The sequence below is a fragment of the Anabrus simplex genome, chromosome 4 (genome assembly GCF_040414725.1).
Source record: "Anabrus simplex isolate iqAnaSimp1 chromosome 4, ASM4041472v1, whole genome shotgun sequence".
NCBI classification, from domain to species: domain Eukaryota; kingdom Metazoa; phylum Arthropoda; class Insecta; order Orthoptera; family Tettigoniidae; genus Anabrus; species Anabrus simplex.
Genome location: NC_090268.1, coordinates 244,457,812 through 244,476,486, shown reverse-complemented (window position 1 = coordinate 244,476,486; position 18,675 = coordinate 244,457,812). Strand labels below are relative to the sequence as shown.

Genomic DNA, 18,675 nt, shown 5'->3' with positions numbered 1-18,675 from the left:
GCTGCTTTTCCTTGCTGAAGCAGTTGGATTTCTCTGAAAATATCTTCATTTGTGAATGAGAAGCTTCTTGTTTCCCTATGTGTCTCTCCCTCTCTATCTTCTGTTACTGTTTCCAACTCCTGACAATCTTCTACTGAATCTCTGAATTCCCTACTAAATAGATTTGCTTTCTCAGTATCTGTTGAATAGTGTTTGCCCCCTTCTCCCACCATTGTAGGAATTTGGATTCCTTTTCTTTTTTGATTCCTAATATATGAATACATCTTTTTCCCTTTGTGGTCATTACCGTCTTGAAGTATGCCATTCATATATTTCTCTTTTGCTTCCTTTTTCACTCTATTCAGTTCCCTCATTAGCTGTTTTCTAGTTTCTCTATTCTCCCTACCCTCTTTGATTTTCCTGTTTACTATTCTACATTTTCTTTTTAATTTCCTTATTTCCCTTGTATAATAAACAGGGTCTGAGGTCATTTTACCCTTCTTAACAGGTACAAATCTCTTCTCTCCTTCCCAAATGATTCCTTTAAATTTAACCCAAAGTGTATCCACATTACTGCCTTCACTTATCCAACAACTGAATTGTGATTTAAGGTAAGTCCCAAATTCATCAACTTTAGTTTTTCTGTATAATTTCTTGTCTTGTGTGACCCTCTTATTAAGCATTTATGGTACAAGTCCTACATCCATTGTTACAGCCTTATGGTCACCTATTCCTTCAATTACCTCAGTTTTATCAACAATTTCCCATGGTTTAACCAAGAATACATCTAGCAAGTTGTTGAGATGAGTCGGTTCTTGTACTATTTGTGTAAATCCTCCCTCCCAATTTAACTTATTTGCCAGTTTCTGTTCATGGGCTTCACTTCCAGCTCCATTCCATTCAACTTCAGGCAAGTTTAGATCTCCCCAATTATTACCATATCATTATTATTGTTTTTATGAGTATAATCTATTATTTTCTCAAATATTTCCATGTCTCTTTCCTCTCTTCCCAGCCGATATGTTCCTATAATTCCCACCTCCTTCATATTATCACAAACTAATTTTAACCCTAATATTTCATCCCTTTCATCGGTAAACCATTCATGTGAACAATAAGTTTTCTTCACCAGAATAAACACCCCCCCTCCACCCTTTTTAACTCCTCGGTCTCTACGATAGACTGTATACCCTTCTGGAAATACTTCTCTATTACCCACCCCTTCTCTCAACCATGATTCTACTCCTATCACCACATCAGTCTCATAAGATTCCATCAATGTACTGAATTTTATTTGTTTATTTACTACACTCTGACAGTTTACCAAGAGCAATCTCAGACCCCCTTCCTTCCTAAAACTTGACTGTTGTAATTGGGTAACATTTGACTCATGAGTTGAGAACGTTCCTGGAACCCAGATCTTTGTACATAGATCTTGATTTAAGGATCTGGGTTTTCTGGCAAGTTTCCCTGTATATGCCAATTTAGTGGTATGGGTTTTCTTAAATGCATATTAGTTTGCAAATCTCTGTTGATAATTGTAGCAATTTGTCTACAGAGAGTTGCTTTTCCATTACCATTCAGATGTAACCCATGCCTAGTGAACATTTGCCTGCCAAGACCTAAAGTATCTACTACAGAGACATTTCTAAAACTCTTACTTAATCTCTTGATTTTTATATTTACATCATGTACAGCTTTGTTCACACTCGAGTCTTCTATAAGGTCATACTTGGGTGGCACATTAACTACAATTACTTTTGAGTCAGGTAGTTTCAAAATCTTACCTCTGAGGGTCGTAATTAGTTCCTCACCTTCATTTGCAGCAATGTCATTTGTACCACTCACAATCACCGCGTAGTTGTCCTTCTCTAACACAGGATCACAACTTGAAAGGACGTCTTCAGTTTTGGCACCTGGTTTTATTAGTCCTAAAACCTCAGTTTCTGGATTATGCAGCTCATCCTTGATGCCTTCTGCCATACCCCGCCCTTGACTGTCTGCGTAGAGATGAATTTTTGGCGATCTTGACTTCCGGTTGATTTTCTTTTTCTGTAGGTTACCTCCACTGGATTTAAAATTATTCGGAAAACTTGATGTGTCTTCTTCTGGAACTTGTTGCAATGACTGAAATCTATTTTGGCACTGCAAAGTTTTTTTCCGGTTTTAAGTTGTACGTAGTTTCTCTCATATGTTTAACATTAGGCCTAAAATGGCTACGTGTCACTTCCGTCCACGGCGATCTTTCTTCCCCACTGTCTTCTTTATCTTCCAGTTTCTTTATTCTGTCCTTTAAGCTTTCATTTTCAAGTTTCAGAGCACATAAGTCTTCTTGTAGCACTCCTAAAATCTTAAGCATAGATTCGTAAGTCTCTCTTTCTTGTTGTTCTACCTCACTATCAGTTTGTTTACACTCGGGACACAGCCACACACTTTCTTCAATATCAGACCTATTTACAATATTTGCACAACGAAAATGGGACCATTCGTCACACTTATGACACAGAATCCCATTTTTAACTACTCTTCTGCATTTGCCACATTTTTCACTGCATCTTACACCATTATCCACCACGGATATCACAGACTCACAGGAGTCGCCATCTTGAACTTAGTGACCAATCTTCACATTCTGTACATATGATATAATCTCGCTGTTTATGAGTTTATGTCATGAAACATGTGCTATATGTAAATATTCATATCAGTTCAGTTGATGTAAATACCTGCAAATTGATATTATATGAAATTTATTCTTACCTATATTTTGTAATGCATAATTGTGAAACACACTGTAACTTCCAGAATGGTAATAGGTAGACGAGAACGATTGAGAATATTTCATACATTATAATCTATGTATTATGCACTCTCGAATTTTCATGAAGGTATTGCTTGTAACATATCTTTCTGGAAGCTTGGCCAGGATATATATAAAGAGACAATCTTAATGGTGAAGTTAATTATTGAGAGTTACTGTTAAGTGAGTTATTGTTTAGTAGAGTTATGGTGTAGCAAGATTATACTCGTGATATGAATTGGATGCAGTTGCCATATTTAAGTGTTGGCAGTTGTTTTAAATGGCGGTTTGTGACGCGAGTGTTTTGTTGTGACAGCAGTGATCAAGGTTGTGTGTGTGTTTAATTTGTAAATACATGTAAATAAAATAATCCTACCAACTGACAGCATCTCATGTGCGTCCTTGTGGATTCGTTACAGTTAATGTTTGTCTGATTAATGCCCTTGTTTTTTTATCCACTTGAAATTCTTCTAGGGTATTGAAAAGAGTTTGATAGTCTATAAAGTCATATGCTTTTCTGAAATCTACAGAGTAATGACAGTTCGTCTGGTTTTGCGTATTTGTGGGATAGTTTTAAATTTAAGGATTTGTTCTGTACAAGATCTTCCTTTTTAGAAACCTGCCTAGTATTCACCAATTGGATAGTCCGTGTGTCTCTCAAGTCTAGTGAGCAGGGCTTTGGAAAATAAATTTGTAAGCAACTGGTATCAACCTAATTCCTCTATAATTATTGACATTGGTTGTATCCCCTTTCTTGTGTAGTGGATGGATTAGCACACATTTCCAATCTTCAGGGATTTCTTCAGTGATCCAGATGTTTTCCTGAATCAAGTGGATTTTCCAGACTACGCTCTCACCTCCTATCTTCAGCATTTCGGCAATTATGCCATCTTCCCCTGGGGCTTTGTTATTTTTGAGACTATGGATTATTTCTTTGACTTCTTCCAATGTTGGGGGTTCTGAATCTTGATTAGATGAGGGTGTTTCAAAGGTGAGTTGTTCTTTAGGGGATTCACAGTTTAAAAGATCCTTGAAATACACTGCTAAAAGTTTGCAATTTTCTTGATTATTCATTTCTAATGTTCCATCTGTGCGTTTGAAGCAAAGACCATGCGGCTGATAATTTGGTAATTCTTCTTGGAAAGTTTTGTAGAAGTTACATGTATATATATATATATTCTTAATCTTGTTCAATTTCTACCAATCTGTAGTGATCATATTTGTGTTTCTCAGACCTGATGATTTTTTATGTTTGTTTCTGTATTTTGGTGAATTCCTGCCAGGTTAGTTCAGTTTTATGAGAATTCCATATCTGCCAGGATTTAATTGTAAAGTTCATGGCTTTGTTGCACTTTTCATTCCACCACCTATGTTTGCGTTTCCTGGGTAGTGTGCCATCATTTTGAGAAGCCTTCAAAAGTTTGTCTTTTGAGTTCTACCCGGTTCGAAGGGTTATGAGTAGGGATACTTTAAATGAAAGTACACTCAACTCTCGATTAACCACGATAATGTAGGGTTAAGGTTTCCCGGATAAGTAAAATCACGGTTAACCTGCAAAAAATATTTAAAATAGAACAGGCGTACTTAAAGTCAAAATGATAATAAATGATACTACTGTATTGTTTTTTATTAACTTACCCAATACGTTTCATTGAAAGTAGCACTCAGCACAATTAATAAATTGAAAAATAAACAGCACTTTTCGTTGAAACTAATAAGGCAAAGAAAAATATTCAAACTACCTAACTTTACCGTTTCTGAAAATAATCAGTCATGGTTTTCTACTTTTTTGCCGAGAAACACTTTTTCTTTATTTTGCTTCTCAAGTTTCTCAAAACAAGTTTTCCGGTGATGAGAGCATCATCCTGGCCCTCGATGTACTCCAGGAGTGACTCGACGTTTGCCAAGGCGGCCCCGTGCGTAACTATTTGTTGTGCTTGTGCCACGCGAGCAGCTGTTTCTCCTCCTCATCACGTTCACTTCCCACTCCTTCCCTGTCCTTTACTTTGTCAACAATCTGTTCGTCTGTCAGCTCTTCGTAGCCTGGGTCATTCTGGTCACAGTCGAACAACTAACAAATATTATCTTCTCCACCTAAGACAGTTTTCACAGCTTCAGTCACTGTACTAACTGTTTCGGCTTCATCAAATCCGAGAAATCCATCATCTTCAGAAATATCTGTATTACTGTAACTCATAACTAGGGCCCAGATTTTTAGGTTTTAACCTATTTTTCCCGTCGCTATTTAATTCACAAATTTTTATATATTTGTTTGTTTCACACTTCCTGGAGCAGAATATATGAATTTCATTGCACCAAAAAAAAAAACCTAAATGAGGGGTTGACACCTAAATAACAAATAAAGAATGTTATTTTCCCTGCATTGTAAAATTATTTCCACCGCAATTACAAGCAGTAGGCCAGAGATAGTTCAGGTTACTACCGTTAAATGCAGCACATCCCATGCTTCCCACTACATATGTGACATCCGGTGGGTCCGTGATGCATCTGATAGGTCAGGAGGAATGTAAACAGTTTCGCCTCCAGTTGTCCATAGAGAGTACAGCCAGCAGAGTGTGTGGTGACTGGTTCCTGCAGTATTTTCTAACCGGAATTGCTGTATAGCGAAACAATGCCTAAATCGCACTTATTGAGAAAATGGATTGCTACGGATGGACACTTCACTACAGATGGTCGAGTAGTCTTCTGTCAGGCATGCTCCAAAGAAGTAAGTTTCCCGTAACTGATCTAAAACCTGCATTGCAGTACCCCAGCTCGCTTACTGAAGAGTACTTAGGATTTGGATTCTTCATTTCAGGTTAAATGTGAGCAGAAATCCCATCTTGAGCAGCATAAATCTGCAGCTGCTCACATAGCGAGGAGAAATGAGTCCAGCAGCAACAGTAAGCAAACCTTTATTTCTTCCACAGTTGGCAAGCCTGAAGATAACTTTAACTTTCGCCTATGTCAGCCGTTGGTGTCTGCAAACATCCCACTGAACGTGCTAAGTAACCTGACCATGAAAACATTCTTAGAAGATATCAGCGGCCGCAGTATACCTAATGAATCCACTTTAAGGAAGAATTATTTGCATCCTGTTTACCAGAAGACATTAGATGAAATAAGAGTATATAGGTGATCACTATATTTGGTGTTCTGTTGATGAAACATCTGACAGTTGCGGTCTCTTCATTGTGAATGTGGTAGTAGGTAAGTTGGATCAAAATAAACCAGGTAACGCTCATCTAATTCTTTGTAAAGAAATAGAACAAACAAACAACAGCACAATAGCCTGCACTGTGAGGGATGCTTTACGCATATTGTGGCCAACAGAGAATCAAGATAGTAAGTTCCTTTTGTTAGTGACAGACAGTGCTGCCTACATGTTGAAGGCAGGGCAGGTTCTATAGTCCTTCTACCCGAGCATGCTACACGTTACGTGCTTGGCCCACGGCCTGCACCGCCTTGCAGAGGAGATTAGAAGCAATTTCATTGACGTCAACAACGTGGTTTCTTCAGTCAAGAAAGTTTTCCTCAAAGCCCCAACACGTATACAGTTGTTCAAAGAGAAACTACCAACAACACCTCTTCCACCAGAGCCGATACTTACCCGCTGGGGAACTTGGTTGTCTGCTGCTATTTACTATGCTGAGCACCTAGAAGGAATTAAAAAGGTTGTCAATGACTTGGATGAAACAGAGGCTTCCTGCATCGCAAAAGCCAAGAAATCGCTCGAGTGCCCAACCCTCGTCGCTTCCCTAGCATATATTACGACACATTTTTGTTTTATACCAGAAGCTATTCTCCAGTTGGAAGGTGCAACCTTGCCACTCAAAGATTCCCTGGATATCATTGGCAATGTTTCCAGAAGAGAAATACCTGGGCCATTGGGAGTGGCATGTTCTTTGAAGCTGCAGAAGATTCTTCAACGCAATCCTGGTTTTGAAGATATGAAAGTCATCAATTCAGTATTACAGGGAGAAAAGTATTCAGGAAAATTACCCCTACAACCTAATGCATTAGCATCTATGTACTACGCTCCAATGACGTCATGTTCCGTTGAAAGAACTTTTTCGTCATATAAGAATGTGTTACGTGACAACAGGAAATCAGTTATGCCAGACAATTTGGGTATGTACGTTGTTATTTACTGCAATGCCAAAAAATAATTTACAAAGGAAACAGTACAGTGTATTCTCTGTGTATTTTTATGAGTATGACAATGTAAACTTTTGTGAAATAAGTACCGGTACATAAATAAATTTTACAGAACTACGAAAACCAAAAAATATTGCTGCCTGGAGGCAAAACCTAAAATAACCTATTTTAAGAATACAAAAAACCTAAAGTGAAGGTTTATGCCACCTAAAAATCTGGGCCCTACTCATAACACTTGTGAATTTTTAGTGTTTTGATATCGCGGTTAAGCTGCAACACGGTTCAGCCGATTATGGTAAATCGAGAGTTGAGTGTACTGGTATTCTGTTAAAGAAATTCCAGATAGATGCGTAGGGTTTTTGTTATTCTTGGTTTGGACCTGTTTGGTTGAAAATTTACCTTGATTAAGGATAGATAGTGATCAGAGTCAATTATTCCTTTTTTAACTTTAACATTCATAATTTCTTTTTTTTTATTGTTGTTGATAATTGACACATAATCTATTTGAAATTCTCCCAAGTGAAAATTTGGGGATCTCCAGGTTTTTTTCTTGTGTGAAAGTGCCTGGAAATGTGTTGACATTAATTTGAGACCACAATTTTTACAAAAGTCATTTAATCTTTTTCCAATTTTACTAGTCCTGTTGTGCGCTGAGTATAGTCCTACAGTGGTCCTGAATTTTTTCTCTACCAATTTGGGCATTAAGATCTCCCAATAGAACTTTTGTGTGATGTTTTGGTGCCTGTAGTTTCTTCTAGTAATTCCCAGAAGTCTTCCATCATTTGTGGATCTTTTCGATTGTAGTTATTGGTGGGAGCATGCACATTAATTGATGTATAAGCTTTGTTTCCTGATTTAGTGGATAATGTTAAATTCTTTCAGAAGGTGAAGAAAAGTTAAGTATTGAGTTAGTAATGTTTCTTCTTACAGCAAATCCAGTGCCAAATTGTAATGGCTTCTTATAAAGGGAGATTGCTGGTGTGCCTTTGTAAATGCTATAATTTCCTGAGTCAAAATGATTTTCATCCGTTTATCAGATTTCCAGAAGTGCTGAAATTTGGATGTTAAAGTTATCTAACATGTTTGTTAATTGCTTTAACTTCCCAGTTTCCTGAAATGTGTTGATGTTTAGACTACCAATGAAGGTCCTACATTTTGGGTGAAGAGATTTGGGAAGCTCCGATACATTTCTGCATGATGTTCTCGGTCCCCCAGAATCCGATGACTGAGAAAAACTAGTATGTCTACTAGTGCCTGGGGTAGGTGCTTTGTTGAAAAACATCATCATTCTAATAGGTTGAAGGTATTGGGGAGATTGATTGTGCAATATTACAACTAAGGTATTGAGTCTTAGAAGTTGTCTCAACATGTTCTCTGGCTGTCATTTTACGGCATTGAGCCAATCCCCCTCCTTTCTCCAGGCTTAGGACTGGCAACAGCAACTACTGAGCTACTCAATCCACCCATTAGGTACTGCAGGCGGAGTATTATTATTATTATTATTATTATTATTATTATTATTATTATTATTATTATTATCATTATCATTGTTGTTGTTGTTGTTGTTATAAAGAAAACTGAATTTTATGTACTACACAGCAAGATGTTAAGAGGGACTGTTTGGACACCATATGGAAGGACTGGCTCCTTCGTTCTCACGGCTCACTGGCGCCAGAAACAAGTCATGTTTAATTCTGGGTTCTGACAAATTGTCAGAGGATGTGAGAACATTCCACCCTCGTGGTAAGAATGTGCATAGACTGCTCCGGTCAAATCCTGAACATGATTGGTCAGTTGGCTCCGTTCTTTTGTAATGGGATGTGCACAAACTGAAATGGTGGGGGGGTCATCTTCATATTCTCAGACACAAAGCTAGCATAGAGTATTCTAATCTTGATCCTCTTAGAAGGTGGTCGTGTATGTTCTGGGCTCTCACTCCGAGGAGGGAGCTCCGGCCTAAGTTAGCGCTTTTCAGCATTATGATGTGCAGTTTATTTGGAAGCAGGCAATCTTACCATGTAAATCGTAACATAATGTCATTGTGTTTTTCTTTGTTGCTCATCTCGGTAGAATAGGACTAGCTCACTGCAATAGGGAATCTTCAGTTCCAAAATACACCTTTTTATTTACTGGGTCATGTCTTTGGAATCCTCTTGCTGTTCATTAGCTCATTTGTGTTTTGTACAGGTAATTTTCTACTGTTTAACCTTAGTTCTAAAATGGTAAATTCCTTTGATATCACCTTTGAAACTGTTGGCGTTTATTCGGCACACAAAACATCACTTGGTTTCTGAAGTCAGGACTACCAAACCTCCCGTGCCTACGAGCACAGTTGTCAATTTGGTCTCCTTCACTTGTTTCTCAATGTAGCATCTTAATATATTATTGTTTTATAGTCCTAGACTGCAAGAGTCACCATATTTGTGAGGAAGATGATTATTTCAAGTTAAAAACATAAATTATGTCTTTTTACCATTTTCTGAGTGTTGACAAGCAATGTCTATTAGTACATGCAAGCTATGTGGTATTTTTTAAATTTATTTTTGTTTTGAACGTTAACGTCATTATCTAAATGAACCTAAAGTGTTATGGTTAATAAATGATATTTTAAGGAACCTAATAGTCTTATTCAAGAATGTAAGCACCACCTAATTATGTTCCTGGCAGGGTCATCCAACACCTTCCACACATCCTGTTGTCCATCTGTTCATATTAGTCGTCCTTGCTAGTTTATTCATGTATCTTCCCTTGCTTATTTATTTTTTTATGTGTATAATGTTACCACATGGTACAATTTCCATCCATTCCTTTTCCCTAGAGTTTATACTAACTGCTGAATTGTTTCAGATGGATGGTACAAAGCCAGGTGTTGCAGGAAGTGGAGAAGGAGTGTTGGCCAACTTCTTTAATTCTTTATTGTATAAGAAAACTGGAGCAGGTTCTGCCACGCAGAAACCAACTGGTAAGTATAGGAATTAAAATTAAATTCCGAAGAAGCTGACAACGTTCTGTTAACACTGCTCATAATATTAGGATGAAGCCCCAGTGGTGAATATTCATTCATTAATGTGTGCGATTCATCTTCCCAAAGATATGAAGAGCAACTTTATTTTGTGGGAAAATTGTTCTTCGAGCAGATTTTAGACAGATTTTTCCTATAGTGCAACACATTTCTTTTTTTTTTTACAATGTACTTTACATCGCACCGACACAGATAGGTGCCGGGCTGAGTGGCTCAGGCAGTTGAGACGCTGGCCTTCTGACCCCAACTTGGCAGGTTCAATCCTGGCTCAGTCCAGTGGTATTTGAAGGTGCTCAAATACGTCAGCCTCATGTTGGTAGATTTACTGGCATGTAAAAGAACTCCTGCGGGACTAAATTCCGCCACCTCGACGTCTCTGAAAACCATAAGAGTAGTTAGTGGGACGTCAAGCAAATAACATTATTATTATTATTATTATTATTATTATTATTATTATTATTATTATTATACACATATAGGTCTTTAGACAATGATGGGATAGGAAAGGGCTAGGAGTGGGAAGGAAACGGCTGTGGCCTTAATTAAGGTGTGAAAATGGTTAACCACAGGAAACCATCTTCAGGGCTGCCAACATTGGGTTTTGAACCCACTAGCTCCCGAATGCAACTCAGCTCACAGCTGCACAACCCTAACTGCATGGCTAACTCGCTCAGCAACACACTTCTTGCCAAGCAGTCTTTCGTAATTGTGTTAGCAGTTGAGGCTTTTCACAGCCGGTATTATAAACATCCGTATTTCTGGGCTTGTAGGCTGTGGTCCAGGAGCACATGATGGCCCTGATGTTTCACTGAAAACTGCGTTCGGCATTTTCCAGGGTTCTGAGTAACTGCGATGGCTATACCTTTCCAAGATTCTGTGTATAGGTAATAGCGAAAGTGAAGTTAAAGGCTCCATTTATGACAAATGGACAATAATAGAGAAGTGGATAATGTTAATTCTAACCACGCGCGATTAAAACCCTCGACCCAGCCGGCAATTAAATCTGAGATCCTGTAAACTGAAGGCTTCGACGTAGACCATTTAAATACTCTCATATTTGGGCCCGTATTGAAATTTGTTATATAATAATACAAATATTTATTTGTTTTCCACCTATTCCATACATAAAATGTTTGTTAGGATTTTATCCTTGACATAATACTACAATTGGGACATGTTTTGCTCGTCTACCAAGCATCCTCAGCCATTACAATAGCTCAAGATTAAGTTATAATCTTGGTGTAGTTATAATTAATTGTACTTCATTATAGTCTCAACACTAATTAGGTAAAAAAACATTTTGCTGAAATGCAGTTATGATATACAATGTATAATTGACATTTTAGTTGTGATTAAAATAACAATGCCAAAGTTAGAGTAAAAGACTTGATTCATTAACACTGATGTCTAAAACTCAATGGTAACAAGACACAATAAGATTCTGGCTAAAAAATTTCATGCATTTCATCTTTCATTCTAACGGTGATTGAAACTGTGTGTACTGTAACATATTAGTCTATATATAGTCTTGATTAAAATTACAATATCATCTCAAACTTAAAACTTCTGAAATTTTTAACAATGCCAATTAAATTAACATGTTTATAAAGACAATGAAGATGATGCGTGTAAACTGTGAACAGCAAAGGTGTAAGATTACAGCCTTGTCCAACTCCTTTAAGTACCTTGAACCAAGAACTCATTCTACCATCAGTTCTCACTGCAGCCCAATTGTCAACATATATGCCTTTGATTGATTTTAATAATCTACACTTGCTTCTATAGTCCCCCAGTATGGCGAACATCTTTTTCCTCTATACCCTGTCATATGCTTTCTCTTTTGTTGACTAAATTATACATTCATTTCAATATATTAAGAGCATTGTGTGAATTATTTGGGACAAATCTGTTGTGTTACAAATTAGGTAATGTTTTGATAAAAGTGCAGAAATCAATCAATGTGGTCTATTAGCAATATTTCAAAATTAAAAATGTGTGAAGATGAAGCCAACTTAAGTAAAGGCCACATGGGTTGTAAACAGAGTTGAGAAGTGATTGAGCAGAAGTAATCAAATTACTTGTAATGAATTCTTATGCAGTCGTTTGTACTTGTAATCTTTACTTTTTCATGAAATGTAATTTTTCTCGTAATTTACTTTGTGAAATAAAATAGTACAGTATTTGTGACATTCTAGTGATCGATGTACATCACATCGAGAGTTTGGCAACTTTGGAGCCATAGCACTTACCGAGGCTATAAAGACAATGATACAATTTGCACTTATTCATTTACTCACAGCTTGTTATGGTTACTGGTTGAGATTTAAATAATGATACCACAACTTTGTGAGTTTGCACGTGGTTGATAATGGAACCAGAATAAACATGTGAATGGATTAAGGAATTTCCATTCCTCTGTTTGAATAACTATTTTGAATTAGTTGGCCCTGAAAATAATGAGAACACGAGTGTGAAATGAAAACTCTGCTTGGGAATAATCATTTTGAAAGTTCTAAGGTATCATCATGTTTAGTCTCACTTAGCAATGATAGCCAGCTAATGTCCCTATACTGAAAGAACACAAAATTAACGAATATATTGGGTATCGTTTCAGCCCCATGTGAAAAAGAAGATTCAGTGATTTCCCAAAGACTGCATTCTGGCAAGTAATTGTAACTGCACTAATTTCTACTGGTTAATTGTTGAAAAAGTAGTTTGTAATTATAATTGAGTAAAATATTTCTCAGGAAACTGTGATTCAACCCATCTTGTTTTTATTTTGTGCTCTTCCGGTCACTGGCTGTATATGGCTTTCTTCTCCTTATCCACCAATGAAGCCTGCTGTGTGTTCTCAAAGCATACTCGATAAAATCTAGCAGTGAACATTTCTTTTCATTGCAGTTCATGGAAATAGTATCTGCACATCTAGCTGAATTATATTCCAGGATACAATGAATCTCTTCATGACTTCACATTATGTTTTACATAGAGCAGTTTCAGCAGAAAGGTGTACCTCTTGTAAACCCCCGGTTGGTGTTTGGTAATTACGAAAAGTGGCCATGAGGTCTTCTTTATAAGTTTCTTCTCCTTTGCCTTTATTAGAATGATGATGTCAACTCTCAAACAGATCTCTAATGAAGCTCATTCCTCAAATAACAGCCAGATATTGTAAGATACTTTTCGTTAAGTAGTAGATAAGATATTGATGAACAAGTTACTTTTCTGCCTCTCTTTCTGTTGGGAACGATGCTCATCATTGAACCGGAGTAAACATTGATTTGCATCGAAATTTGTATTGAAAAGAAACGAACAAGTGACAAATCAAGTCACATGGGAGAGAGAGGAACAAGAAAAAGAACACAAAATAGGGCAGACATAATAGCAGGTCTGTATGAGAAGAGGGAGCAACAGAAAGAGGAGACACTGACAACACAAGAAGACGACAATCTTTAAATCCTCACACACTGCTATCCTCAAACAGGTAGGTTCTCTCCTTATCAGTTCCAGTTATTCCTCAAAAGTTTGTAATTTAAGTTTCCCATTTGCTTTTATTTCACCTTGAGAAGCATAAAAGCATATTATTTGGGCTTTACAAGTACACAAAAAATCTAATATCTAATGGAAATGTCCAAATTTGACAACCAGTCCAGAGCACTCGGATTCACTTGGTGTAGAAGCTTCAGATCACTGTTAAATGCTCGAAGTGGACACTCCTTAACATTGTGTTCCATTGTGCGCTCCGCAGTCGCAGTCGAACGGAAACCCTATTTCTTCAACATGTAACCACACCTCTCTTGACTCCTTCTAATTCGGTTCATCTTTTACCAGGTTTGACGCGGCAGTTGGAATCCTTCAACCTTCTTTGTTGGATCTTGAACCAAGTGAGCGTTGTTGAGTGGATGTTCATGCCAACATTGTCGCCACTCGGAGGTCATGTCGAAAGAACTGATACTTTTAAAATCAGTCCAGGGTGGTTAACGTGATTTCAGTCGAGTTGTTGGTGGGTCTTATAGGGCATCATACAAGGGAGAATTCTGTGAGAAGAGATAGTCTTGAGCAAGTTTACCTTAGCTGCTTTCCTCCTTAGATCTTGCGGGGCAATATTACCTAAGACAGGTAACCACTGAAGGGGAGTAGATCTGACAGTACCCGTGATAACTCTCATGACTTCATTAAGCTTGACATCAATCTTTGTTGTGTGAATGCTGTTTTGCCATACAGGAGCACAGTATTCACCAGCAGAATACACAAGAACGAGTGTAGCAGAGCGTAGGGTATTGGGGTCCGCACCCCAGCTACTTCCGGCAATCTTGCGGAGTAAGTTCACTCTGGAGCCAAATTTCTTAGATAACGTGATGCACTGTTGTTTGAATGTCAAGGACCAATCCAGAGTGATTCCTAGATATTTTGGATTGTAGTTATGCGGTGCTTCGGTTCCGTCGAAAGTCACGTGTAGCTTCCTATGGGCTTCCTTATTATCTAGATGGAATGCAGTTGCCTCAATTTTATTTGGGTTAGGTTGAAGTCTCTATTTATGGAAATAGTCACCCAATTTCGTCGGATCACTTGTCAGTACATTCTCACAGTGCATAAGATCTTTACTCTGGAAGACTAATGCTAGGTTATCTGCATACTGGATTTTCAATGAGTCAGTGTCTGGCATACCATGAATATACAAGTTAAACAGAATGGGGGCCAGAACTGATCCCTGAGGTAGGTCATTGTTTAGAGTCCTCCATCCACTAGATTGTCCATTCTGAAACACCTTAAAGCGTCTGTCAGAGAGCTTGTTGTTCACTAGAAACGCCAGCTTTTGATGGGATGATTTCAATAAACTTCGACATCAAGCCATCCCTTCACACAGTGCCATAAGCTGCTGTAAGGTCCACAAAAACTGCAGCTGATTGGAGACCTTGTTGAAATCCAGCTTCGACTAGAGTTGCCAATGCTAAAACCTGGTCGCAGCAGCTCCGATGTTTCCTAAAGCCACCTTGTTCAACAGGGATGGTTTGATCAATGGCCTCTTGAATGCGATTTAGAATAAGCCTTTCTAATAACTTATAGGTCATGCTGAGTAGTGATACTGGCCGGTAGTGAGAAGCATCGGTTCCGTCTTTGCCTAGTTTCAGGATGGCATTTATCTTAGCCTGCTTGAAAAGCTTTGGTAATCTTCCAGTTCGTAGAATTGCACTGAAGAATTCAATGAGCCACAATTTTTTTTTTTTTAGGTCTTATAGCTTTAAGAAACACCATCAAAGCCAACAGCTTTATTTACCTTTAGCATATCAAGTTCCTCAATGCTGAAGTCACCTGAGTAATCAGGATGTGGTGTTAGATTGGATCTCTTTATGTACAATTCATTTATCACGATTCGTGTATGTGCCTTGTCAATTTTAGCTTTCAAATTCTGGATGCAACACCATTGGCATACACACATGGGACTGTGCTTGACAGCCTTGGATCTGTACCAAATTTTCTTATAAGGTCCCAGGCTTTGCGATTAGAATGTGTAAAGTTAAGTTCTGCCACTGTTTTATGCCTTTTTTCTCTTCTGTTCTTATTGAGAGCTCTCAAAAGGTCATCAGCTGTTGTATCATCGTGAGATTCTTGATATTTAGCATATAAATCATTGCATTCTTGAGACCATCCAGGGATGTATTCCTTCCAAAACCCACATGGAATATAGTTTTTGGCATTAATAGCACATACAAATCGTTCATAATTGGATGAAATTGGATGAATCCACTGAATGGTGTTATCAAGACCTTTCGGAAACAGTTCCCAGTTCGCAAGTTGAAAATTCCAGCGAGGTTGTGGGATGGAGATGACTAGTGGAATTTCTGTACCATAATAAATAATGACTGGCCTATGTTGGCTGTGTGGGAAAGACTTGATGACTTTTCGTTGTGTCATATCGTTATTTCCAGATTTAGATACGATGCACAGATCAGGGGAATAATCCTTTAACCATCTACCAGATCTGAACGTTCCTGGATCTCTAACGTTGTACACAAGTTGAAGATTTTACAGATCCATTCGTTCATTTGGAATTTCCCCACTGCCGTCTTCATTCTGATATCCCCATACATGACTATGGCTCTTGAAATCACCAACATACACTACTGGGTGACCGAAGGATCTTACAGGAGGATTTGGCCAACTGACTGGTGGGGGTTTGTAAATATTTACTACAGTGATGCCGGCAATCTCTACAGCCAAAACAAAGACATCTGCTGTTCTGTCTTGATAAGTTACTTTGTAGTCAGTGAGATGGGACCTGGGTAGCAATACCGTATTGTTCATCATTTATGGCTCCAGCCAGGTCATAACCATATATCCTTCCTCTTCTGTAAAGATCTGTGTCATCCTTGGTGTGAGTCTCCTGTATTGCTATTACATCTACAGTATCTGCAGCATCATCCGTGAGAGATATTGACTCTTAGCAGTTGAAATCGATTCGATGTTCAAGTGACATATATCCGTAAGTTGTTACCAATGGAAATTGATTAGTGTTCTGTGCTTTGTTGGTCCTGAAAAGAACTATGTGTAGATAAGTTCTCTTGCATTCTTGCTGCTGTGTAGCAGCACCTTTGTGGAAGAATCAGCTGGTTAAACCATTGCCCAGGGAACGCCCGATTGCATTAACCACAATCTTCGGGGAGGCTTCTTCCTTGATCCTCAGTCGTGGGGTAAGCCTGTTCTATCCATTACTGTTCTCCCTAGGACCTGTCTAATGGGTGCACCGCCCTGCTGTTTTTACAGACCGCCCGGCTAACATAACCTAGATATGTGCTAATTACATAAATTAATACGTATTTGAGTCAACGGGTGTTTCAAATTTAAATCTAAGTACTGAAAAACTGTTTATTTTGTTATGGGATTTCCGTGGAGCACAGAAGTAAAAGAAGGTGAATGGGTGGACAGAGAAAAGATCAAAGTATAATTTAAAACTCTAACATTTGAAATTTTATTTCTTCCCTTTTCTTGTTCTGAATTCAAATTTACAAATAACAAAATAACAGTTGGATGGACAAAGGTGAGCTTGTTACGTCTAGTATTGATAATGATTTGGGAAACCCTAAAACAATCAGGTACACAATAATTTACAGAGTGAGCTTGAAGCTCCAAATTTACAAATGTTAAAAGAGCACCACTGTTCCATTCAATTAATCCTTTAGGATACTACTCTCCAACTTATTACAATCAAGCCTCTCCAAGGCAGGATCTAAGTTTTACATTAGATCAAAGAAAAACAGTTTTCCCTGTCTTACTCACTCGACAGCCTAAGTTAAATTTAAATAGGAAGGTTAAACTTTAACAGAGGCAATGTGCCCATCCTACATGGCCTTAGTGAAAAAGAAAAGATTTAATATATCGGCCAAAAACCAAAATATTAGAAGGTGAACTCTTGCACTCCTTTGAAATACACTGGACAGTTCTTGAAAACCCAATATGAGCTTATGGCCCGAAGTTACGGAGGCTAAACCTATACTACTGAGGTGACTAGATAGAGAGAAAGAATTAAATGCTAAAAAGAAGAGAAAAATTTTAAAGTTTACAAAATCATAATCATCCCAGTACCAAGTTGAATGGGAATTACAAGAGGGTTAACACTCTTTATTCCCTAAGTTAGAATAAAGTCCTTGGACTTATTTGAAAATTTACATTGAAAAGTTGATAGATTTACATTATGAAAGAATTTTGAAACCTTCCCCCTAAGTCAGCTTTCTGAGCTACCGCATGATTAAAAGATGTCTGCCATTACCTTGAGCTGGTGGGCCTTCCAGTGACGGGCAAGGCTTGCCCCCTGCCTCCACTACGAACACCCTAAACCTCTTGACTGGAGCGATGGAAAGACATGGCCTAAAAGGTCCCAGGTTTTATAGTGGAAAGTTCCAGAACTCTCTGGGCCGAAGCCCTGTACGCAGCATCATCATCATCATCATGATGTCCGGCTCCATGGCTAAATGGTTAGCGTGCTAGCCTTTGGTCACGTGGTCCCGGGTTCGATTCCCGGAAGGGTCGGGGGAATTTTAACCATCATTGGTTAATTTCCCTGGCACAAGGGCTGGGTATATGTGTTGTCTTCATCATCATTTCATCCTCATCGTGACGCGCAGATCGCCTAAGGGCGTCAAATCAAAAGACCTCCACCTGGCGAGCCGAACCTGTCCTGGGATCTCCTAGCACTAAAAGCCATACGCCATTTCATTTTTTCATCATCATCATCTGGAGCAGTTTCAAACCACAGGCTGGATCTGCTTGGAACATAAGCCTCTCCATCGTTTTCTGTCCATCTACCAATTCTCTCACTCTAGTCCATGTCCCTCCTCTTGCCTCGATGCTCTTCTTTACACCTTTTAGCCATCTGTCTCTCGGTCTTCCTCTAGGTCTCCTTCTCTTCATCTCCATTTCTAACATCTTTCTTGATATCCTTTCTTCTCCCATTCTCTTACCATGTCCATACCATTGCAGCCTTGATTTTTCTATCTTTTCCTGAATGGGTACCTCATTTACCATCTCCCAAACTCTCTCATTTCTTACTCTGTCCATTCTTGTTAAACCTACTCAACATCTTTGAAACTTTATTTCCACTGCTTGTATTCTGCTTTTATCCCTCTCTTTCGTCACCCATATTTCTGATCCTTACGTCAGAATTGACACAAAATAAGTCTTGTAGATAACACCTTTACATCTCTGTGGTACATCCCTGTTC

General features: G+C 38.3%; 1 protein-coding gene across 3 annotated transcripts in view; it reads left to right on the top strand.

Moving 5' to 3' along the window:
• The window catches only part of Dlic (dynein light intermediate chain), a 316,288-nt gene that overhangs the window by 245,693 nt on the left and 51,920 nt on the right, over positions 1-18,675 (top strand). For 2 of the 3 annotated variants that reach the window (XR_010859834.2, XM_067145473.2), the window contains exons 9-10: positions 9,785-9,899; positions 12,574-12,621. Coding sequence is in view for 2 of the 3 variants with exons in the window: in XM_067145473.2 (XP_067001574.1) it covers positions 9,785-9,899; positions 12,574-12,621 (163 nt within the window). In the remaining variant the exon portion in view is untranslated. The remainder of the gene's footprint in view (positions 1-9,784; positions 9,900-12,573; positions 12,622-18,675) is intronic. The other variant, XM_067145474.2, reaches the window with a different exon arrangement.